This window comes from Limanda limanda, chromosome 16 (assembly GCF_963576545.1).
Source record: "Limanda limanda chromosome 16, fLimLim1.1, whole genome shotgun sequence".
NCBI classification, from domain to species: Eukaryota; Metazoa; Chordata; class Actinopteri; order Pleuronectiformes; family Pleuronectidae; genus Limanda; species Limanda limanda.
The window spans coordinates 18,041,071-18,067,641 of NC_083651.1; the positions used below are offsets into that span (position 1 = coordinate 18,041,071).

The 26,571-nt window shown below is 41.1% G+C and overlaps 1 protein-coding gene across 1 annotated transcript; it reads right to left on the reverse strand.

Annotated features, from left to right (window-relative positions):
- Nucleotides 1-2,095: 2,095 nt before the first annotated feature.
- LOC133021250 (dehydrogenase/reductase SDR family member on chromosome X-like) lies at nt 2,096-26,571 on the reverse strand. The gene is made up of 7 exons (XM_061088033.1): nt 26,469-26,571; nt 24,976-25,083; nt 16,854-16,922; nt 9,072-9,173; nt 8,140-8,347; nt 6,873-7,080; nt 2,096-5,371 (listed from the first exon to the last, which is right to left on the reverse strand). Exons 1-7 carry the CDS (start codon nt 26,569-26,571, stop codon nt 5,192-5,194), a joined length of 978 nt encoding a protein of 325 aa, XP_060944016.1. The 3' UTR covers nt 2,096-5,191.

The window sequence follows — 26,571 nt, forward strand, 5'->3', positions numbered from 1 at the left end:
AGCTTTCTTACCTTCATGTGAATTCAATTTATATATCACATAAGCAGAGGTGTTGGAGGAAGTGAACCGAATGAGTTACTGGCAGATGGGAAAATGTTGGATCGTAAATCAGCCTCTCCAGGACTTAGTAATAAAACTGCCTCGTCTAAATTAGTCCAGCCCAAAACCTATTGCTTTTAAATGCATGTTGCTGTAATAGCAGAAAACTTTCACTCTGAATGTTGACCATCAGATGGATTTATAGCCTTGTTTTGATCTTGTTTTTTATTCTTCCATAAAACTCGGGAGCAATGTTGTTTAAAACTTGTTTAAAAGTTTTTCTCATTTCAAAAAGAGCTGTATTCGTTTGTGGAGTTTTCATGCAATTTTAGCTTCAGCAAGATGGGTTGCAGTTGCAAATTATAAAGGAGAAACCTGCTTTTGCCTGCCTCTGTTTGAAAGTGAAAGGACACAGATTTCAGGTCTTTCAGGACTTTAAAGAGTTTAAGGTGGCAGAGCAAATGCAATTCAGGGGGCGAGGCTCCGAGGTTCGGATCGAAATCCCAACGGACAAATTGAGGCAGCTGGAGCTCAGGTCATAGAACGGGTTGGCCCTTAATTGCAAGAAACGTGGTCCACATGTCCAAGTGTCCTTGTTAAGCAAGACATTGAACCTCAATTACTCCCAACGGATGTCGGGGGTGTGGGGGGGGGAGTGGGTTGCTTTGGTCGCGGAGTGTCTGCCAACATAATCCTATTTAAAGACGTCAGGGGTGAGACACTCAGGTTGTAACCGAGCGAAGATCTGCTTTTTAACGAGAGGAAAAAATGTGATAAGAGTTAATCCCGGTGACCTAGTACGAGTGTGTTTATGTCTGTGTGAGTGTTACCGATGGTTCTGAGAATATCTCCAAAGTTCAGCGTGAGCTCGGGGCTCGCCGTCTCACGCCCGGCGTCATCAGGCTGACAGTGTCTCACTCACACACGCCGCAAAGGACAGAGAGCACGAGTGGCACAATGATATGTTTATTGAGAGGCTTTGGATAATAGAAAAGGTGGTGGCTGCTGCTGGAATGTCACAACCATTGACGAAAAACATGGACATGGACTCCCTAATCTAGACACACACACACACACACACACACACACACACACACACACACACACACACACACACACACACACACACACACACACACACACACACACACACACACACACACACACACACACACACACACACACACACACACACACACACACACACACACACACACACACACACACACACACACACACACACTCTTCATTCCCTTCACTCGAGAAGAAAGAACTTACAGCAAAGTGCACAGGACGAGACATTATCACAGTTTCTACGAGCTCATTTCTACATGGAAAAACTTCACAGTATATACACAAATATGAGGGAGATTTTCTTCATAGGCACAGCAAAAGCAATAAAATGTATTAAATCTCAACAACGACAAAATAACGCCTTAGAAAATAAAAACATCTTCAGGAAAACCTCTGGCGCCCAGATGGACTGAATGTTTACACTGGATTTGAGGTGGGAACATCTGCCTTCCGCGGCCCCCCCGCAGGGTCTCAAGCTAAAGGTCGCATTCATAGCAAATGGAGAAAATGGTGAACGGGCCCATGCATAAAAAGATGGAAGGACAGAAAAATGTCTGCATGTGTTTTCTAATATCTGCTCCAGAGTAAGGAATCAGTTCATCTGGAAACCTTCCCACTGTGTACCTCTTTATATGATCTCTTCCTTTACTTATACACATTTAGGGAATCGCAGAACTTGGGACCAGAACATTTAATATAAATGTAATCCCAGGTCAGTCAGAAGAATGGCTATTAGAGCGTTTTTTAGTCGACATACAGCTCCACTGGTCCACGTCCAGCGGCTTTTTGAAATTTACGAGTAGATAACATACAGACAATATCACGGAACGTCACTTGAGCTGTTTTCTTTTTTTTTGTTGCTTCTTCTATATTTGCAATTCGAGTTCAGAAAGTTCAGTGTGCTGTCCCGTCCGCTAAATATATAACCAGGTAATCATCGATAATTTAGCAGCCCCCCCCCCCCACTCCTCTACTCGTCACGCTGACACAACAAGAACACAGAGACAGACCCTCACACTTCTTCCTCACCCCGTCTTTGGAAAATTTTGTGTGCAGACGCCAATCCCTCCCCCTAAGGTTTGTTTTTTTCATCTATCATAGCAGCTGGATTGTGGGATAGCACGGTGATGGGACGTAGCTTGCACCGGAGCCTTGTATGTTAAATGAGTGCTGCTGAGTGTTAGGCTGGTGTTTGTCATTTGTGTGAAGGGGACACACGCACGTTTGTTTCACTAGAGAACTAGGTTTGGTTGTTGTGTATTTTGTCAGTTCTCTACAGGAGCCTCAAGGATCCACAGTGAAACAAGGAAGCACCGAGGCAATGAGCAGTTAGACGACCCACAAAATAACATGAAAAAACTGAAGAGTATTGCTGGCGTTTACAGTCAGTTCCCACATGACTGCGTCAATAGAAAAACTAATCTAACTCATGATTGCTTTAAATTAGAATTTGAAATGTCCCATTTGATTCTGTTGGATTTCCATTTGTGATATGTCGCAAAAGTAACGTAGGTACACTAAAAGCTGAATTTAACTGAATCTGAGTCATCGTCAGACTGAACCCTGATTGGCTGAAAAATCTAACTCTCATTCAAATGAGGTAAATCTGCTGGTGGAGGTCCACCAGTGCCACATACAATACATGGTCCTGATTGGCCACATTGTAGGCGTTCTATAATGAGAGCCAATCAGAATCAATTCAAGGTGTGATGTGTTTTGCTAGTTATGCTGCGTTCATGTGACATCATAGTTATCAGGTTCCCACTTGTACAAGTCGATTCATATTATTATCCAAGTAACAGAGTAATGATGCTGTTATATAATATAAATGATCTAAATAGTTGATGTATTTGCCTGAATACCTCTGAAAACCAGAACAGACATGCACATCTCCTACCAGCCTAGATCTGTCATCAACAACACTGCCCTCTTCGACTCTTTATGACGTGGACAATGCATTAGTCTAAAAATGGACCCACAGAGTCCATGGTCAAACATAACAGCACACGACCCTACCGTCCATTCACTAATGGCTGGCTGCTTAACGGAGCTTTTAGGTAATCTTGGTCAAATTATATGATCATGTCATTTCTACCAGGTCCATGTGCTAATGTGAGCCATCACTGGTAATCATATCACACGAACCAGACCAATTACCAGTCGTCAAAGTGGTTGGGAAATTGGGGACATCTTTTAAATATAATTGTAAAGAATGCACGTTACTGTCACCAAAGAAATCTGAATTTGTGATATTTACGTTACGTAAAGTTACGTTGTTTTTGTTTTAGTTTGATATAATTTCATGGTCCGGGTCTGAATGTCCTGCTCTGTGCTACTGGCTGAATGAGCTACAGTACCACGGTGATACTATTGCTTCACATTGGCAATGTAAAAAGCAACAACACACATCCAACAGTCACAGCGATGGGATGGCACTGGGTGGAAGGATTATCAGCCAAATCTAGTCAGTTTGGGATAAAACTTTTCATCTTCACAGCTAAAATGGTTTATCACAGTGGCGATGGCGTTATGGCTGTGTGTCGTATCGTTGTGTGTGTGTGTGTAGGTGAGTGTTTTCCTGAATGAGAGACAGACATGCTGTGTGCTTGTTTAGATAAGCCTGCGCCTGGATATACAGTACTGCATCCAATGTTTGAGAGTGAGTGTGTCAGCTCGGCAGATGGAGTTTGATTCTCACCACTGGGAAATCTCAATCCCACAATGCACTGGGAGAGGCGCCAAATGGGGAAGCAGAAGCCGACGCAGCAGCAATGAGGAACCAACACAGCTTGAATTATGGAAAAAATGTGATTTCCCTCGCTCTCCTTTCCGTTGCTGTTCCTCCTGGACCGGCCATTGTTGTGCTATCTTTCAACTGATTTAGGTATATATCATGAGTCGATGCTTAACTGATGTGCATAAAGCACAAACACATCTATCACAGGCGCAGTAAAACTGATTAACACTGATCACAAAGGAAAACCGGGACAGACGGCCATAAGAAAAAAAAATAAATAAAAACAAACGTGTCATTGTTATGTCTACAGAGGAGATCATTCTAAATCTGCCGTGCTTTTACATGGGATCTCTTATGTATTTCAGGGTTTTCAGTCTGTAGGAATGTTCTTTGTTGGTGTGCTGAGTTGAAGAGGGACAAAGGACAGAGGAGCTGATGATGACGTTTTCCCAGCATCCTCAAAACACAGCATATCACACACAACTACGACCAGCAGTTAACATGAGGACTCAGTACAGCAGTAACAAGTAAAAGCACAAGGGTGTTACAAAAGGAACACGGTGCTCCCAGTAAAACGGGAGGGGATGGAAACATGAGCTGCGAAAACCATTACGATGTGTCAAAGCAAAGTGATGACATCATATTTCTCCACCCACAGCAAGCTGGGTTCAGATCTGAAGAATCTCTTTCCATGGTGTATGAGTATGTGTGTGTTTGTGTATGTGAGGGTTTGACCGACATGTGATTTTGCAGCTAGTATAGAGCCAGAATTAAGCTTTTTAATCTACTTCCATAATCAAACAAGAATTTAATGTAATAATATTTCAATAACTGCAATGTAAAACCTCAGAAAAACTATTTAAGTATTTTGAAACTGTTTATTGAAATCCAGACTAATGACATTAAGGCAGAGTGGAGCATGTGTCATTTGTGTTTTTTTTTAATATGTCAACGCAGTTTCTCTGGCTAGATATCTGCTCAAATCAGGAAATAATCTGATGTCAACTTCCGTATCTATCTATGACCGCAAAATCATATATCCATCTAACCCTCAAGTGTGTTTACACATGTGCGTATGTTAGCTCGCTCACAGAGACAAACAAAAAACATGTCTTCCGTCCCCTGTAGCCCTTCTTTGGCGGGTCTGGAACAAAAAACAAGGTCTTGCCTTTCCAAATAACCAATCACAGTCCGCGGTGGATTGCAAGATAGTCAAAATAAAACGCTATGGGCAGCGAAAAAAATGGAGGAAGAGGAAAGCGGCTGGTTCGTTCAAGTTAAAGGTCTGTGTCTGACGTTGTCTTCGGGGAGGAGTCCTGTTGGTCGCCCCTGGTTATCGTGCTACTGCAGTCCCAGTAACTGGAGGCTGGTCTCCCAGAGGCTTAGCTTGAGCTGGGGGTCAAAGGTCGGGGGTGTTGTCATCTCCCGGTACCCATTGGACCAGTAGCCTTCTCCGTACTCCCCCTCCAGGGCTGGTGATAGGGCAGCGTGCAACACAGTGGCAGCGCCCTCTACAGGGGTCTGTGGACGACATACACACAAACACATGCACCAGCTGAATAAAAAAAGGAACGAGAGAGTCTGCAGGATGACAAGTTCAACAACAAGTTATCGCCGCGAAAACAAAGAACGTGTCTGTGTGTTTGTGTGCATGTGTATGAATGCCAGAGGACGACTAATGTCATTGTTTGTTAGTGTCAGCGAAAAGAAGGCTCAGGGTATGTGCCTGTGTATGTGCTTGTGTGTGTGTGCGTGCGTGTGTCTGCATGCATAAGTGTGCGTGAGTGTTAGAGTTGATGCTTTTTAACAATGATCTCAGTGTCAGCTGTGAGACCAGGAGCAGGTTTCATAGGGGAGAGGGAATCACATCCTGCGAGCATCAACACTGACACAGGCATACTGTGTGTGTGTGTGTGTGTGTGTGTGTGTGTGTGTGTGTGTGTGTGTGTGTGTGTGTGTGTGTGTGTGTGTGTGTGTGTGCTTGTATAAATATGCCGTAGTACTCCACAATATTTCCCCAAAATCTGTTTTAAAACAAATTGTTTCCATGACAACAGGCCACCGACTTGTTGCTCTATTGTATCTGATATTGCCAAAGATGCTGCCCAACAATATTCACCAATAACAACGACTGTGTCTTTACAAAAGGTGCAGTTGGTTGCATATTCTTTTTAAAGAGCGTCAGAAAATCAAATAGCTTTCATTTATCAGTTATACATTAGAGGCAGCATGTGAACACATCACATTCAGATAAATAATGTAATAAACTACATTTTAATGGCACTTTTCTGAAGAAAGTTACAAAGTGCTGCACAGAAAAAAAGGACAGCTTTTCAGACATTTAAATAAAGAACTGTCATACTTTTAAGATTGTTTTTTATTTTTATTTGTGTGTGTGTGTGTGTGTGTGTGTGTGTGTGTGTGTGTGTGTGTGTGTGTGTGTGTGTGTGTGTGTGTGTGTGTGTGTGTGTGTGTGTGTGTGTGTGTGTGTGTGTGTGTGTGTGTGTGTGTGTGTGTGTTGATGATTTACATGCATGAGTTTGTGTGATGCATGTGTTTGTGTCGATGTGGGGCAGAACCCTCCCACAGGTTGCGCTCGGAGGCAACCTGCCTGTGACAATCGTGGTTTTAGTCTCAAACACGCACACGTCTCCTTCCATTAAATCCCAGGGACATTAACAGCAGCCTGCGGCCTCCGCTTTAAGCTATGCAGGAAATGTTTAAATATATAACACACAGTGAAGAGCCTGCTTAGATTTTTTTTTGCACTTTCATTTTTAGCTATGTGGAGGGACCGTGTGTATTTGTGTGCGCATGAATGAGTGTTTGTGTTTCAAATTTAGAATATCATCTGCAGTCGAGTCGGTGTTTCAGGTCACCGTGGTGACAGCAGCACTGACAGACGCAGCTCCCTTCCAGGAAAGCAGACAAAGAATGCTGCAAAGTTACTGACATTTGCTCTAAGAAAAGTCACCCTATCTATGGGTGAATAAAGCAGATGAAAGTCACTACAGTGTTTTACCTTCAGAAGCAGGGGAGCGAGGGCGCTGTGTGCCAGGTGGAGGGGCTTCCAGAGGTGGCAGTAGAGAGCAGTGTCCACCATGCCAGGATCCACAGCCCATGAAGTCACTGGGAAGCCTCCGTGCTGCAGCTCCTGCTGGAGGTGGGAGCTAAATACCAGCTGGGCCAGTTTACTGTGACAGTAAGCAGCATGGGCTGAATAACACTGGCTGAAAAGAGAGAGAGAGGAAGACAGAAAGTCATAAATTTGTATGAAAAGGATGAGAGGGTAGAGGGCAGGTAAACAGCTGCCTCGCTTTTGTTCAGTTCATTCAATTAAGCTACTGCCACAATAGAAATAAAATTCTCATTTAATAAGAACTTGTCCTTGTTCAGCAGGATGAGTTCGTCCTACACTGGAAACGTAACACTGATACAATATACACAAACTAGACTAGAAATTAAATTGAGGACAATGTCCCAATTCGGGATTCATTTTAATTCGAGTGAGAAAACAGAAGGAAAGCAGTTTGCATTATCAGTTGCATATTTTTTTTGAAGATCTGATCATCCCTTAATAAAGTAATAACAAGGAAATAAGTTGCATTCTTCAACTCATGCAAAAAAACACACAGGAAGATATTTCTCCTTAAGAGTTTCCAGAAGTTGCCGGTAACCGAATATTTTATATCTTGAAAGGTCCTTGTCTTTAACGAACAACCTATAGCCACCACCATGATCTGCATGTGGAAATCTGTGTGACAACAGGACTTGGGGAGAAATACGGGGAGAGTTTTGTTTGTTTTATCCTTTTCCAAAGATCCTACAGATCACTACAACAGACTTGTTCAGATTTGATAACATGTGAGAATCTTTGCTCACAGCCATGATCCATAGACCAGCCCAATGGCAAATGAAACAACACAATGAAGATGTTTGTTCTGCTTAAATTTTTCTGGACAGCAGTGCTGCTCTCTGGCAGGATACTGAACCAACTGGAGCCAACAGCTACTAACGCCAGAAGAAACTGAGGAGCTTGTGTTTGTGATGCCAGTGTAGAGCGCGAGCAGGTGAGCGCGACAGGTTTGGCCTGGAAATCTTCTACCAAATAAAACAACACAGTAGCCAAAACACTCAATTCTCTTTTTTTGAGAGGTTCCCTGAACATTTCTCTCATGTGGTTTTCAGCCAGAGATAAACACAAATATCAAATTTTGGGCTTAAAATATTTCAAATGAAACACCACAACGTGTGAGTGTGTGCATGCGTGTGTGTATGTTTGAACCTACCGGCTGTTTAAATCGTTAAGTCGGACCTCGCCGATGCGGTGGGCGGAGGAGGAGACGTTGACCACACGAGAGAAGTGACCACTCTTCCCAGAATCCTTGAGTGTGTCCAGGAGCAGCCAGGTCAACAGGAAGTGACCCAGGTAGTTCACCCCGAAGTGCTGCTCAAATCCATCTTCAGTGCGGCTCTCGGGGACCAGCATGACACCGGCTTGACACAGAAAATGTACACAGAGGCAGGTCAGCTTTTTTATAAGCATATATTTTAAGCACGGTGCAAAATTAAATTTACACAATCTCAATCTCTGTTTAATATATCAATATTCTTTAATCCTAAGAGTCTCTAATATCCCTGCAGTGGTCAGCACAGAGTTAGTGACGTGTGTTCTTTACAGCACATTCTTGCATTAACTTTAACTGGCATGTTGCTTTCAAACAGAGTCTGTAAACATCAAATGGAAAGCCGTCCGCTTAAGGTTTTCTATGAGCTTTGATTACTGGTGACGTCAGAAATCTTCTGTGGCTTGCTTATCAATAAGGAGACAGACCTTCCGAATGGCTTCAGTTAAGGGCAGAGTCTGACTGATTCATCTGTTGACGGTCAAGTTTTGAATCATATAAAATATAAGTGTATATTTAAGCCATCTGACACGGCCGGTAGCGTTCATTGGTCAATATGCTGTCACTAACAGATGAGCCTGTCTGGTGGAGGACATGCAAAACACATTGTTCTTCTTCCAGTACTTAAATGTAAAATACTATATGTTTAAGATTAGTCAGTGAGTCCAAAGCTGTGTTTAATGCTTTGAATTCTGGTGATGGCATTTAAATGAAACTGCTGTGTGGAGGATCCCTATTTTCCCCACTCATTACTTTATAAACCAACATTGAAGACAATCCACATGTGGCGGGAACAAGACATTTCCATCACTCACCATTATTGATAAGTACGTTTAGTGGCAGGCCCTGCTGCTTGAAGCGTTGGACAAATTGATGGACAGACTGCAAAGAGGCGAGGTCCAGCTTCCTGAACTCGACTGAAATGGAGACACGCACACGCACACACCCACACACACACACACACACACACACACAGAGAAGCACATACATCAGAGCCATTGCAAACGGATTATTTCTGCTAGTCGTTTTGGCAGTAAGACATCAAAGAGTGTATTAATCATGAGACTTGGTGGGTTCTTACAGTAGGACACTGGCAGTGCTAGACTGTCTCTGTACATCTTATAAAACCTTATACTTCTACCTGAACCCCATCAATGCTCAACACACTGGTATATCAGGTCTGATGTATGATAAGACACAGGGAGGAAAGCAAGGCCCAAGAGTTGGCATCAATTGATCGTGAAAAGATGGGAAACACTGACTTTACTTAGACAGCTTGACAGACACAGATTTCTTCTCTCTTGCTCAATATTAAGATTGTTAATATTAAACAAGCACTGTAATAGCAGCATATTTCAGTCACTGAGATTTCATCTCTTCCACTTCTTTACAGTCAAAGACAAACTCATAGATCTAGGAAATGCAACTAAAAACATAAAAACAGTAGAATAATATACAAATTTGAATAATACAGCATGAAACCTGCAGTATGGCCTGACTGATGATTTCTTACGAAGCATTCTCTACTGTTGTTTCTCAGGTTGGCAGGTGTAACCATCGATTTATTCTAACAAAAATAACGTTGTTTTCCATGTTCTGAAAAGGCAGGTGACAGGGGGAATATGCTATATATTTATAGATCGACATGAACCCTGCTGGGATTACAATAATTTTTTTTGTATTTGAGAAATCTTTTATCAGCTGCTGCCAAAGTACCATGTGCAACACAAAGGCACTGCCATTTTGCACGAAGAATACAAAAGGGCCATATCTTTCATATATCGAGAGAATAATATCTTGTTCCCCCTGATGACTGGAGTGAGTGTGTAGAGGGTCAAATATAATGGACAAGGACAGGAAGAGGCCTTAGAGGGAGCAAGGGGAAGGAGAGTTGATCGAACTGATAGAGGAAAAGGCCACCATCAAAGATGAGAGTGCAGCCGTCCCCGATGAGGGTTTGATAGCGCCTTATCTCCAAGCCACGCCATTCACCTCCTGCTGTGTGTGTGTGTGTGTGTGTGCTTCTGTGTGTGAGAAAAAGAGGGACAGAGAGAGAGAGAAACACAGAAGTAGAAAGAAAAAGAAACACAAGCAGAGAAAGTATGTGTGTGCATGTCAATGAGCATACGTTTGTCACAGTATGTGTATGCATTTAAAAATGACTACAAAGTAAATTTGAGTGTTTGCACATGTGCATTGGCCTGCCATGCCTTTGAGCGTTTGTCTGTTTGGTGCATGCTGCTACTTTCCTGTCCTCTTCACTGGGCTCCCATGAGGCCAGGCCCTGTCTGACAGGCCAGTCATATCTAGAAAGCCAACTGGGAGTGAAACGCCATCGATCAGGCATTGCTGTCAGCCCTGAATTCAGATCCCAGGATCTTCTATAAAGCTCAGCTTCCTCAGCTCAATAGCCAAACGCACACTGACTGTGTTTTTGGTTGAGAGAAACTGCCTATGGAGACGTGCACTGAACCCATTCATGTCTCCTTTGAAAGTTTCTATTTATTTTATCCAAGCTGCATGTTAACTTACATAACATGGAAGGAAACCAAATTAAAGGTTTACTTTAATCATTAAATTTGAAACTCATTCTGAGTTGATTTTATGTAATCTAAAGTTGGCCTGACTACTGAGAAAGCAGACGTTTTCTATGACATTCAACTTGATCTTTCAGTATGGTTAGGTAAAAGCCATAAACAACCATAAAAGTTTGTTTATATCCCTTATTTCATTTTGATTAGCATTTTTATTTTAACTTTTACTGTTCTCTCTAACATCAAGCTAAAATATACAGTGATTCCACTTTTAGTTTGATGACATTGCACCAGTTATCAAAATGTTGCCACTAACTGGCCATACAGTGGGGTAACGGCCTTCACTACTTTCCTTTTGCCTTCATCTGAGTTTTGCAACAGTGTGGATGGAAAGGCAAACGCAAGTGTTTCACAACTGTGTGTATAATTGTGGACACTTAATGTGATTACAAAAGGCTCCTGCCACATCAGTGCACATTTAGAGCAACTACAGTGACAAAAGAGACACTGAAAAAATGAAAATCCTGTTCCAACTGGGACTCCTTCAATAACTCATTATATTAAGCGTCCAGATTCATCCAGCTTGTAACAAAATTAAGATGTAAAGAAAGTCAAACATGTAATACAAATAAAACCAATACAATCATCAGTTCAATTTAGAATGTGTAAGAGGCACAAGAGGCACAAATATGGTCAAGGTATAAATAGTATCCTCTGCTTTAGCTGGTGCTTCTTTGCGAAAACTTATAAAAAATATAATGAGGGAGGACTTCCTGCTTCTTTTACCAGAAATCCCCTCAATCCACCTGGCTTTAACATGCATCATGCATCCTGATTGTCACCACAGGTAATATTAAGCCGGATTATACCTAACTCTGATATGAAAATGCATTCCTGGAAAAACCCATTGAATTTCTCCTCTGCTCCCAACAGGCCAGAGATCTTGTATTACTCACATGCTCTGCATCTGACAGAAAATGTTTGAATGTGTTCTGTTTGCTCTACACCCAACACAGTATAAAATGATAGTCAAGTCATAGGATAATCTGAATTCCTATTACATTTTGAATCACACCAGTGTCTCACTTCATCTCTCTCCTTCATAATAATATTGTCAAAACATAAAGAGGGGAAATAAAAAAGGAGGAATGAGAAGCTATGCAACAAACTTTTATGAGACCCGGAAAATGAAAGTATAAATCATTTAATTTTGAGCTGTCTAATAAACAACATCGCGATACCTGCACATTTACAGTCTGGGCATTTTGCCAGTATTCCACTTCAGCTGATGTGGCGGAGACCACGCCGGACTGTGCTTTTGTCTGTAATCATTACACTCTTCCCGTACTCGTTGACATGATTCTTGGCATTGTGGTGAAGACTGGAAGTGGAGAGAGGCAGTGGAGCGAGCAGACTCTCAGCGGCAGCAAAAATGTGGTGCGATCAGTGACAGTTGGCCCCAGCAGGTTCAGGCCGCATTCCAACAAAAACCAAGGGTAATGGGATGTGGGACTTGGTCCAAATGGAAATTAAGGTACGGGAGTTACACCCAAGCCAGATGGTAAGCATGTGTCAGCGCGGTGCATAAACAACATAGAATGGATAGTAGGATCTCATAGTCGTAGCTGTGTAAGGTTGAACCTTTCTGCAAATTCCTCATCCAATTGGTCTCTATTGCTGGCACCATGACCAATAGCTGAATGTATATCTTGAGTCTACCTGTAGCCTAATTTGCCAAATTCAGCCTCTCGGAACTCCAAGGTGTGGAATCGCATTTGTGAAACCAGAAGGAATATTAAAATTTCCACTAAAAAACCCAAGCAGACTTTCTTTGAACAGTACATGACTAGTTGATAAAGGTGGAGTAGGGAAAGCAACTCATGTTCCTTGAGAAAATTGAGGACACCACCTTTAGTCAGTGGGATGAGCTCAGAAACACTGAAACAGGTGGTCATGCTGGACCTTACACTGCCCTGAGAGGAGGGAAACAATTTTGAGTATGCAGAACTGGTGGAGGAGTGCTGCAGAAGAGCCGCACGCACGGTGACTGTCAATTGAAATGACGGGCAGGGGCTTGCAAGAAAATCTCTGTGCAAAGCTGACAGCCTCCTGGGCTTCACTGGTGCACACAAAAAAAAGAAGCCAGCAGCAGAACTTCAGAGACAGCAGGGAAATCCTCAGGAGGGCTGTGGATCAGGAGGGTCAAGCTGTGGTCTAATGTCTGAAGTTGAAAGACCCACAACATCTGATGACCGAATATTACAGAATATATAGCCATAAAGAGTGTGTTTTAAGCATAGACAGGTTTTAAGGCAAGACAAAATGAATTATAGGTCATAATATGAAAACAAACTGTTCCCACATTGTCTTCAGTGTCTGCCGGGGGTTTGCAGTCTGGGTTATTATCTATTTTGAGCAAATCAAATAAGCCTGCAAACATTTACTGCAGGGGTGATGATGACTCAATCATGACTAGACCAAAATAGTCAATGAAACTTGAAGTTGAAAGACAAAAAGCTCAGGTGTAATATACAGCTTGCCCTGATTTTAAGTGGTAGAATGATTTCTTGAATAAATGGGTTATGGTGATACTTTTTAAATGAATTTTTTTTTTTTTTTTTTTAAAGTAAGTAATCAGAGCCTTACATCTTCCTGACTGAAAAAGTTAATTGGAGTGAAAAGGCTTTGGTAAAATAACTGCAGCTTTTGGGTGAAGGAAGCAGCACCTGAACTGGAAAATAATTTCATGTGTTATGCAGAAACACTGCACATGCAAACACACACACACACACAGGTTGACTTGCTTCACACCGTTTATCTAGGCCTATAGTTTGAGGCAAAGTGTGCACCGTGACTGGACAGACTGCACTGGCTGTGGCAAAAATACACCCTGTAACTGTATGTGGTGTGTGTTTGTGTGTGAGTGTATGAGTTTATAATTTAACGTAAAATAATTAAAGCCTCATTGACTACAGCTCACTTGCAGTCTTAAGTCATTAGCATATTTCCACAAGATTGTTCTTGAGGTTTTCTGGGGCTCATACCTTTTTTATACTCCACTCTGGCACCAAATGGTACCAAACACACCTTTACATATTTATATATAGTGACTGTTAGATAGAGAGAGGGGGAGAAGAAGAGTATATATCTATATATACACTGGAGTTAGATGAAGAGTATATATCTATATATACACTTGAGTAAGATGAATGGTGCGATGCTATGTTTCTCAAAATACCAATTCTTTGATAGGAAATGTAGATATACCAGCAAGTGGAGGTGAATGGGCAACTCCATCGAAGAGTGTTAATTTTATCCAAGAGCATTTGTCCTCTCCACTCATTCAGGTTAGCTGCATGTTTACAGCTGTAATGATGCTTGAGATTGGCCTTTTTCATCACTGTCAGGTATCAGTAATGATTTGTCCATTTTCCAAGTCCAAGTGCACATCTACTTTTGTTTTCTTGCCAGTCGCCATGAGGATTGACGGAAGAGTTGCGTGTGTGTTTCCTCTTTCACCCAGACCTGCCAGGCACACAGTCAGAAAGTAGAATATTCTATTATTTTATAATATTTCTATTTAGCTCAGAATTTTTTTTGTTATTTTTAATGAGTTTTTTTTCAATATTTGTTATTTGTTTTTTGTATTAATTAATTGCCTTGCAGGCCAGATCAAACTGCGTCACGGGCCACATATGACCCGGAGGCCAGGCGCTCCACGCCCCTGGTGTATATTATGAGCAGTCTCCCATTTCATAACAGACTAATGTGCAAACGCTAGGAAAGATGCCAAAGGGTGTTTGGACAGAGATGTTTAAAGCTCCTGCTTCACATACTAATGAGAATCCATTACTGTCGCATTCAAATATGCGCATGCGCACACACACACACACACACACACACACACACACACACACACACACACACACACACACACACACACACACACACACACACACACACACACACACACACACACACACACACACACACACACACACACACACACACACACACACACACACACACACACACACACACACACACACACACATTCAGTGCACAAGCATCTGGCTACAGACACCCCTCTTGTCCCCTATGCCTCAGTGCCTGCCAATTACAAAAGAAGTAATCAATTCCACCACGGCCCGGTCCAGGGAAATCGACTTCAATGACACCAGCTACATGGCTGCTGTCTCTGTACCTGACAGCCACTTACACACAAGCAAGGACCAAGCCAGCCGTCTTTCTGCTGCTCTCCACTGCCGGGCAAGACAAACCACTGCTTGCTTCCCAATTTGCAGCGCTACACGTAACATCATACCTAACTGGTATCCAACTGTACCAGGAAGAATGACAGGATGTATTTATCCTGCCTGACTGATGCATAAGGGTCAAGCCTTCGTAAGTGCAAGAGGCTCAAGTGGAAAGAATGTGAAGATGAGGAGAGTTTATAAAAGCTTACAGTATGTCTATAGGACAACAGCAAAGAAAGAGAACGAGTGCAGCTTACAGTTTTGATATATAGTGACATCAAGTGAGGAAAGTTATAATAGTAAAGAAACAGCTGGTGCTTTCTCACTGTATTTAAGGAAGCTTCAACCTTTTTGACATTTTGTCGCTGCCTCGGCTCATTGCTGCCAGGCAATGACCCGAGCTTGTCATCAAAGGTCCAGTTTGCAGGATTTAGTGGCATCTTAATGGTTAGGTTGCAGATTGCAACGAACTGAGAAGCCCTCTCATCACTCATCCTTTTCTGTGGGAGGAGAGAGTGATGCAAGAGGAGTGCTGGGAGGCGAGGGGAAGGTAATGTGACAAAGATTCCAGTAATGTAAAAATGACTAAGCTCTAAAGCCAGGGTTTTGGTTGTTTGTTTTGTGATGCTGCAGAAACATTGTGGTGCAACATGGAGGACTGAAGGATTTGAAGAGCTCATTCTAATTTAACTAAATTTGAACAAATCAGGTGACGATACTCTAATGAAAGCATAATTTCATCAGAGTATCGTATGTAAATATGATTCTCTTTGCAGACATCATTCTCGCTGCGTTTACACAAAACGCAAAATGATATTTAGCATCACTTTACTTACTTGCAAGTGGCATCAGGATCAGGGCAAGGTCACACCCTTTGCCTGCCATTTACCTCCAATCTGAGCTAGGGAGGAGGCAAATAAAACATCTACTTCCTGTGGTGAAGCAGATCCGCAGTGTAGCTCGGCAGGGAGTATAACTTTGGTGAACTTTACCCAGTGACGTATCTGTTAACGTGCCGATCACAGTGCCAGTGGTTTTAATATTACCTGATGAACAGTGTTCTCTGTTGACAGACATTACAGCGTTCGATTAAACTACGTATGAAGTAAGCTAAACTAAGGACCTCTTCAGACGTAATGATCATACTAATTATTTCATTCCCCTCATTTATGCAGTGGTATAAATCTTTGAACATCCTCTGAGTTAAGAAGCTGCAGACAAACCCTGCTAGGTGGATCAGACTCAAGGAGGTTTGGTACACAGAAGGATAACTCACAAGCATCTCAGTCATGAGACTATGGAATTTATGGTGCTGTGAAGGTCAGCTGCATCCATTTCTCAACATGTGAGTGGCAGAGAACACGTAAAGGTTTCGGTAATGGATGGTAATACATAGCTTCTCTGCTATCATTTGTCTCTTCTTATATGTATCCTTCCCCATCAGCCTCCTCCATGTCTACGTCTCTCCCTCCTCCCCTCACTTTTTGGTTTACTCTTCTCCCCTCGTGTTCTTTTCAGCTCGTTCCCTATATTTTCCTTCTCCTCACAGTGCATCAACCAACAATCCTGACAGTGTATACTTGGCATGAAAGCGCTGTCTGTGTTTGTGTGTGTGTGTAAACCTGCAAGTGTGCAATTACGTGTGTGTCTGGAAAAGACTGTAAAAACAAGCCTGAGGGACACACGGATGCACCTCTGCCCTTTATCTTCAAACACTGGCATACTAAAACAAACGCACATGTACACAAAGGTTGAGTGTGTCTGTGTGTGGTTGTGTGTTTGTTCTTAGGGATGTTCGCAATGTTACCTTTGGCCTCTTTATACTCCTCACAGATCCTTCTGACGGCTGCCAGGCCCTCACGCTCATCCCTCCCACCTGAAGGAGAGACACACACAGATTAATACAATGTTTGACAAGCCCTTAGCTTTTATGCAATAACAGTGTTTGTGTTTTTTGTCAGTCAGATTTTTAAGCATATTAAATAATGGTTCAGTGTTTAGACAAACTATAAAATGTTAAAGTAACAAAAATATGTTGTAACTTTAACATCAGATACAGTACATTAGATAATTTAATATTTTTAACACCTGCAAATGCCCGGGTGTGAGATGCCGTCATTGACTTGGAATGTTTACAGAGAACGTCTGCATACAAATTAACTTTGCATCTATTACATAAGATAAGAAAGAAATTAGCAAGGTATAAATATACGGAAGAGACAGAGGAGGATGAGGAAGATAACAGGGCTTGTGTCTAAATTATTATTTTATTGCCAACAAATTATTACTGACAATAAATCAATTAGTTGATCCAGTCGATTCAGTCAATCTACAAAACATCAGTTAAACATAAGCTCAAATGTAGGGAATCATTGCACATAAAAATGAATACACACACATACACACGCACACGCAAACTCTCTTCCTATTCAAACTCATTCACACAAATAGCCTCACTCTCATTTCCTCTCTGCACACACAAACACACAGACACACTAATCTTGGATTATCACGCAGGCCTTTTCAAGGGCACAGCTTCATTTACCCTGATGCACTGCGGTTCAGGCTCGATGTGGCTCTTCAGGATGACGTGTTACAAGGGTAACACAAATGCACATAATCAGGACAGACCCACACAGATTTCACACACATACAGCTGTTTTCTTTCTTTACACAAATAGCTGTTGTTCAAAAGGCCTCTCTTCTCATGAACCGGCACTCGATGAAAATGCTGCATATCCTTAAATTTTTGCTTCTGGTAAAAGCTCTCTATAAAAAATAGCCACTGATTGAAAATATGCCCCGAAGAAATAACTTGCCTACTAGATATTTTTGGGCTTGGGGTTGAAAATATAACCTAATTTTTTCACATCTAAAGTAAACTTCCCCATATTTATAAACTAGCTAAGGCATCAATTCAACTAAAGCTTTAAACCAAATCTTACATACAGCAAAAAGTGCACAAAGCAAATGTCCAACTGATGCAGTTGTCACTCCCATCCTGCACCCACATTGTTTAAATAGCTAACGCACTTGCAACTTTCTGAGTGAACATGGGAGTGTTGGTCTTAGTACATTGTTGACACATTGCTAAATCAAGGCAGTGGAAAGCTTTTGATCAATTAATCTTGTATTTTTTCCTCTCTGGACTTTCTTTATGGCTGCTGCTGTCATCTAGATGTCTGTTTTGCACTGTTTTCTACAGCAGAGTCAAATTCACTCTAGCTACCTGGAAATCCACCATTAAAATCCAAGGTTTAAGTGTGAGTGCATTTGACCTTACTAGGAGATGGCACTCAAAGTGGTTTATCGCATGTTACGCCCAAAACACTCTTGTAGAACATGTGTCAAACGTTGGTTCGAAACAGTCTGACATCAAAACATATTTTCTAATAACAACCCCACATAAAAATGACCTAGAGGTGTGTCAGTTTCCTGTCCTGTGACACAATCTGATGAAGAACCTTGAATTTTAAAATGCTGTGGTTGGTTTAGCCCTGAGAGAGACTCTGATAAAACAGTGGGTTCATTTTATGACAGGATATCATGTTGTGTGCTGTGGCTGCTATCAAAAGCAGAGAAATCATTTGTCTGGCGCTTTGATCAATCTGCTGCTAATCAATACGTGAATGATTGGACCATGCAGAAAAACAAGTGTGCAACTTGGGGCTGTCAGTGAGACATTATTCAGGTTTGGTGGAGCAGACTGATTGCTTTGCATGAAAAAAGCTGTATTTATGAATAATTTTTCAGAAGAAAGAGAGAATTATTTTCTACTGTGCTGGAAGGTTCGAAATGATTTATAACTCATAACTCATTTTGTATGATGGGTCAGATTAATGAGAGTTTGTCCCACAAAAAGTCGGTTTCAGTTTTTTCTGATATGAGATGTTTTTTGTTAAATGATGAAGATTATAAACAGGCAGCTTTTTTCTGGGTGTTTTGTGAGTGAATTTCTCAGCATTTACAAAACCTGGCTTATGACTGTAAATGGATAAGAACGTTTTCCCATGGAAGACATCGCAAACCTGCTTGCCTCTTGATTAATGGCTCAGGAAAACAATCATGCAGCAGCTTGACTGATAGTTAACTGATAAAATTAAATTTCGTAGCATTTAACCAATTTGGCCTCCAGAGACTTTTTCTTTCATGGAAGCAAATGTGATAACAGAAGACAAGGATGACTTCCTTTGTACGTCCAGTTTATCGATCCCACATATCACAATGTGTCATTTCATGGAAAACCTAATCCAGCTGCTATTCTGCATCTTTAGGAGGCTGCTAAAGAATTTATTATCATCGGCATTGAACTTTTGAACTCCGGGAATTAAAATGGGGAAATGGAAGATGAAGAAATCTGTAAATGTTGATAACTTTAAAAATGTACCTGATTTAAAACTCCATCCGTGACCTTATCACATAAGTTATAGTAGTTGATACCATTGCATTAAAGTAAATGTGTGTAAACGATTAACAAACTAACACAAAATTAAAGTACAGCTTCAAAATAAACAATTTATAATTTCATTTTTATTTTTCTTGTTGGGATGTACTGCTGTTTATGCAGGAGCACAATATTTTCCAACACAGAATAATTTAAGTGCAATTATTTCTCTTAAATATATTCACTTTCAATCAAAACCTACTCAAAAACACTTCAAGGCAAATTGCACACTGATAAATCTCCAACTCTGACATTTGCAGGTGCACAGGCTCAAACAATTAACTCCCCTCACGCAAGCACTCTGGTCACACTCCAACTGAAATATGCATCCACTCCGTTACGAGAGTCGGATCTATTTTACCAGCAAATATTCTCACTTCATGAATTATCTCAAGAGGTGGGGGGGGAAATTGAACATGGAGATACACTCTTTCCTCCGGGATCAGCTTCAATACACACGCAACTGTCTGTGTCTATGACGCACACTTGAAGTTCTTCATGTATTGATTCTGTGTGTGAGTAATCATACAGAGCATAGCTCTCAAGTCTTGTTATCTTCTGCTCAAACCGTCTCCAAGGATTCTCTGACACTGACTTTGCGGTGTATACTCAGAATGAATAAAGCTCGACTTTTCAAACTCGTGAACAGAATGGAAAATTCTGTCTCACCCTGGAAGCCATACCGTATTAAACATATTGCTGTACTGTGCACGGCACAGTTGGAGCAGTAATGTACTGCACCTTAAGTGGGTATTTTAAGAACATTTATTTTAAAATATTCTCTGCCAACCCATTTTATTTTTGTATTTCAGGAATCATCGCAAAACATCACAAAACAGAGTGATGTGAAAGGCTCCCATAAGGTCTCCACTCCTTCGACCACCTCCCTTCAATCAACACAAATACCACAAAACAAGACTAACATGTTATTATCGGCACATAATACGGCTGGACACTAAATCCTTACATCCCATGAGACATCCTGTCACATCCAGATATCGACATAAATCGTTACTCATTAGTTTCTTAACCAAGAAAGACTTTGTGGCCATGTCTTTGTAGATGCAACCTAAGTTATTAATGTTTCAGTCCACTGTGGGGACAAATTGCCCACTACGGATTTGTGGTGTGTGTGTTGTGCGTCACATTCAGGCAACAGAGCTCCCTCCTAAAAGAGAGGCTTCTACTGTCGCCTGAAAGCAAATTTTTTGCCTGAACATATGCTATGCAGAAGAACACAAATCATATAGTCATATTGCCGTAAAGAGTGATGTTTTTAAAGGGAAAATGTTGTTTTTCCATTGTCAGCCAACATGTATACTCATATTGCAAAGCCCTGGCAAATATTAACATAGTTTTACTGTGATATGAAATTGTCGAGCCTCTATGTGGGGGATGGAGACAATCCCAGCTGACATTTGACGAAAACACCCTGCACGGGTCACCGCACATCGCAGGACCAACATAGAGAGACAAACAAACAGTCAGATTGTGTGAAGAATTCAAGTAATCCGCAGAAAACCCACACTGACGCAGGTAGCATATGTATGTAAACTCCAAACAGAAAGACCCAGGCCTCTGTGTCATTAGCAGTGACCATGCGCTCTCCAAGGTGCTGAATCAAGAGTTCAGACTGTTTCAGAAGGGTGTCTTAAACTTCAGCCTTCATTACTTTACTGTTTAATTGTTAATACACAATTAACAATTGTGCATGAGCAACATTATCTTCCATTTGCATTTGCAGTCTCTGGACAGGGAGTACAACCTCTCTGCAATGTGTAAATAAGGTGGTCCAGCTCAAGTGGGTATTTATACAGACTGTAAAATCCCTAAGTAGCTGTTGTCAACAAGTGAAGTACTCCTCATCACAGCTACCACAGAATGTTCAGCAGTTTAACATGATGATTGAGTTGAGCTGAAACCAAACCCACTGACTGGACAAATAGAGTACTGAGTCAAACTTGATCCTGATAGCTTAATGGGCACAGCAGAAACGACACCAGTCCCTACGGGAGTGTACGTTTGAGGAGATGCTAATGGCAGTTAGCTCAGCTGCCAGTTCTGGGTTGTTGGCTGAGAGAGATGTTAGAGGAAAAAACGGGAAAACGCACTTCCTCCAACCACAGAATCCTCCAGACAAAAAGAACAAAGCACAATAATACTAACAATTAAACACAGTGGAATCTTACCACCAATGTGTCTCCAACACAGAGAAAGCTATAACCAGCTTGTGTGAAGCTGTTTGGTAGATCATGATAAGGAATATCAAAGAAACAATTTAAATGTTTTAGGAAAAACTGTGACAATTATAATTTCACATTTATATTTCTACACAACCTGTTACTAAGAAGAAAAGTCTGAAATGCACAACAAATATCAACATATAGTTCAGAGCCTGTGGAAAGAGCAAACTATATATTCTCCAACTGCACACATGTGAATATGACCGCAGCATTCATCCTTCTTTAACAGTGGAATTTATTTTCATCAGTTTCACCACAGGGCAACAAACACCCACTGCTATCACAAGTGGGATTATTGCTCCAGCTCCGGCTCACGGGCATCAACATCAAACCCTGAATCCTAAACAAAACACTTAAGTGTGTGAAGGAGCTGAACTGTTAATCTGAGTTGAAACCTTGAAGTGCAAAACATTAGAAGTGGGAGGCAGGGAGGACATCAGAGGTACTGATCTTAAGTGGCTCTGGGAATAAAAGATGAGGGAGTGATCAATGTAGTACATCACCTTGGTGAGTAGGTACAAGGTGGCACTTTAAAAAGGAAAGCAGAAAAGTGATACACCATATAAATGTATACGACATAAGGGGTTCATTCATTTGATAATGTCTGCGCAGTACACACACACACACACACACACACACACACACACACACACACACACACACACACACACACACACACACACACACACACACACACACACACACACACACACACACACACACACACACACACACACACACACACACACACACACACACACACACACGTATGTGTGCATGTGAACATGTGAACGTCCAGAGTTCACATGCTTTTTTTATTACTTGTATTTAAAATAAATGTTGTGCTTTTTCACCAAAACATTTAAAAAAATATACTTTGTAGGTAGTCAGTATTTTTGTGCTCTGTAAAACGATGATGTTTCTCACATACTACAAGAACCTGGTATAAATAGTTTCTGTCAATTCCTTTATGAGACTTTGTTGGGTCCCTTCCAAAAGCAAATATCACTGAATAATTAACAATTACCATAGAACAATACAAGACCTTGTTTCATGCAAAACTTTAATTTGCATTTCACACTCAATTTGATATTAACCTTTCAATCCCAACAGAGCTCAAAAATCATCTCACAGTTTAGTATCACATATTTTCTAATGATGAAAACAAACCTCAAGACGGATCAGCGGGGTGTCGGGAGGCATCTGAATGTGCTACTGACCTTCTGATACTAATTAAGGATTTCCGTCAGCAACAGGCTTTTACACAGACGATTCCTTCACCATTTGGGTTCACTGTACAATACGTATTACTTTAGTATAAGGGTATATCTCTGGAGCCTTTTATCTTGCTGTCGCTCCACCAACAGAGAGCCGTCTTCATTCAACTAAACTGGATGTAGTACATGATACACCAGGACGCCATACGAAGATAGGAATTGGATCAAATAAGGTTTAATTATTGTTTCCAGAAATTCATATATTGTGTAGCTTGGATCGTCTTAAATAAAAAGGTGCCTCGAACTAAATCCGACCAAAAGAGGTGGTCTTGTTCCGGATGAAACTGAACCATGGCTAGGTTTGGTTTGTAGCGTGAACATTTTTTTGGGGGGGGTAGTTCTGACTTTTGCACTGCACCTGAAAATGGTGATACTGGTAATAATACCATCATGATATTACAGTGGCAATGAAATTAACCATTTTATTCATTTTCTCCATTCAAGCGGAAAGACTACTACCTGTCAAACGGACAACACACACCATTGTCAGAAACTCGTCTGCCTTCAAACCAATCAATGTCAAGTACTAAGACACAATCCATGTAAGCGATGATGGCAGAACGTAAGTATGTCATACAAAATCCCAAAGTGTGCTCCCTGAACTGAATCTGAAACCAAAACTAACTGAATCAAATGGATTAAAGAAAGAAACCTTGGTTTGCATTTTTCAGGTGTGAAAATATCCGAACACTCTTTAACCCCATGGACCCTTAAACACGACTAGTTGATTCACAAAAAGATGTATTTTGACATTTCGTTTGATTATATGGGTTTATATTTGCCTCCTAACCTTTCCAAATACCTTGATTGCGACTGTTTCCATCTGCATCTATTTTAAAGCAAAGGTAAAAGAAAAAAAGACACTGTGATGACAGTGGATCATTGTGTTGGATGGTGCTGTTTACTAAAAGTCATAACTCTTAACTACAATTCCTGTGTCGTTTTCAAATTGATTGACAGGGATTCAATTAAACGTGCTGACATTTCCTACCACACACAGCCTGACACAAGTCTTTTCGGTTCTCCCTGTGTTGCCGCTGATCATCCAGCTGAAAACTCATTTAGGCCCATTTAGCAGTGATTAAGGGCGTTTTCACTATCATCTCTCAGGTTGCTGTGCCACCAGCTTTACACCTGCTTAAGCTGTGAGCGCGTTGACAGATTGCCTTGTCAAGCTCACTGCTGTAGGCAGGTGGTTATAACCTGGGCATAACTTACTTTTATGGATGTAAAGTCAAAATATTCAGAATATATTAACGTATCAAATCATCCAGCAGGCTCAACCAAATCACAATTTTATTCTGTTTTATTCCCAAGCATGAAGAAAGAGAAACTTTCTGACAGAAACCAACACAAGTTTTGTTTAATACACCATTATATATATCTTTTGAGGCTTTATGTGTAATGCTGCAACAGTTATATCAGTTTTGACATATCTATTTGTCTTAAAAGCTGGAGTCCATCCACACAAATCCATGTTTTTCAGCCCGATATAACATTTTCTCCTCATAAATTCTCAAGGCTAAATACATTACGAAGGAGAAAAGGCTACTCCTCCTCAAAGTTATATTATAAAGTTATATAAAGCAACGAGAGAATGAGAGAGAACTTACAAAAGGGTTTGTGACTCAGAAAATTGAGTGAGTCTGCCATCTAAAGAACAATGCTCCCCAAACAATGTTTTCTCTTTTCTTTTATCTTCTTATCTCCATGCATTTTGCTTTGGTTTATTTTTTTCCATAATTTATTGTGTTGCTCCAGGTTTTATTGCTTTCTCTTTTTTTATTGTTTGTGAAGCACCAAAGGTTATCATTAATATTAATATATTAATAGTACCATTTATTTTTTGAGTGAAAAGAGATGCGAGTAAGCCCAAGGGGAAATCTCATTGTCATACACGTGTGTTTACACTGTATCTCCTGCGATGCTTGTGTGTCTCATTTGTGTGGCGGTCTCATACTGTACCTATGATAACGTGCACGCCCAGGCTGGCCATGTGGCGGACTACCTCATAGCCGATTCCCCTGCCCCCTCCTGTCACTATGGCAACCTTGCCATCTTGTCTGGGCATCACTGGCAGAGGCAGAAGAGGACACACAGATATCAGGGACAATGTCATTGGATAAGGAAGCTGCTTCAAGACGGGACGCTATCTCACAACAAGAGAAGTCCTTGTAGTTCGACTTGTAGATAGTGTGCAGATCTCAAACTGACTTTATTTAGGTTTTTAACTTCAGGTTGTACTGTGAGAGGACTTTCCTTAGCTTTCTTAAACGATGTAAAATGGAGTCGCTTTTGTGTCCTTAAATCCCCTGAATAACAATTTTTAAAAACTGCTAACTTCCTGCCTCTTTCCTGAAAAAAAAAATTAGGACTGGGCAATAAATTTATATCAGTGCCAGCACAGTCAGGAGTTATAACACTTAATAGATATTTTCTGATCGTACAGAAAAGTCTCAACCCCCACCATGAAATTAAAACTGCTTGATATAATTTTGGGTAATATCGCCCAGCCCTATATTAAATCACTTCATATCACTCATAGTATGGTTTAATGTCTATGGAGTGCACTGCATGTAAGAGATGTTTAACACAAATTTTTTTGACTCAAATGTAGTTATAAGTATGACGTCATATTATAAGTATAAGTATAGAACAAATAAAACTAGTATAGTATAAGAATATACTTTATACTTAGAGTAAATGGAAAAAGGATATGTATAAGTATAGCTATATAAGAATATTATAAGTGTCATACTTTTCATGTATGATGATGACCATGTTGCATGACGTGTAGCCAACCTGTTCTATACAGTATACAGGAATTTGTCACTGTAGGTCTAACATTCAAAAACACCTACAGATAACCAGAACATTCATGTGAAATGATTTGCTGCAAAATATATTTTGTAATGTACAATTCATATTTGATTTGTTGACGTCATAGTGAAGCATTCATCATTGACCTGTGGCTGTGATACGTTCTGTCCTCTCGTGAACAGCCACCACAGACCAAGCCACATTATACAAAGTGTTTATTTAAGCCTACGCAGCTCGCTGACAAACGCAAACACTTTTAAAACGATAATTTCATGTTAAAATTATCTATTAAGCTGTTCCGGTGAATTCGGCTAACACAAGACACCAAACAGAGGCTAATGTCTCTGGTGTTTTGACTCCTTTCAGTCTAAAAACTAGCTAACGCGGCTAGCTTAGCGTCTGACACACGTTACAGCACTACGGTGACAGCCCAGGTTAGAGAATGGCTCCTACAGGCTCAAAGTAACGTAGCGACGTGTAACTTACAGGCTAAACAGCGTCCATCACTCACAGTACAACCTGACAGACACACAACACAACCTGACAGGTCCACAACAGCAGGTGAACCATAGGCTGAGCATGGAGGTGAAGGAACGCAACAGCAAAGAGGACAAACTTTTCTCGGGAGTGGGACCGACCTGGCAGCCGGAAGGCTGAGGTGAACAGCTGGAGCAGCAGCACCTTGAGCCCGAGCAGGTAGAGTCTGAGCACCGGGAGGACACGAGGCCACAGAGAGGACAT

Excerpts from the sequence above, each read along its gene's own strand:
- LOC133021250 (XM_061088033.1), bottom strand. The coding sequence starts at position 26,571 with ATGTCCTCTCTGTGGCCTCGTGTCCTCCCGGTGCTCAGACTCTACCTG. Across the intron at positions 8,348-9,071 it reads AAACGTACTTATCAATAATG|CCGGTGTCATGCTGGTCCCC; the intron begins GTGAGTGATGGA and ends TTCTGTGTCAAG. Across the intron at positions 7,081-8,139 it reads CTTAACGATTTAAACAGCCG|CCAGTGTTATTCAGCCCATG; the intron begins GTAGGTTCAAAC and ends CTCTCTTTTCAG.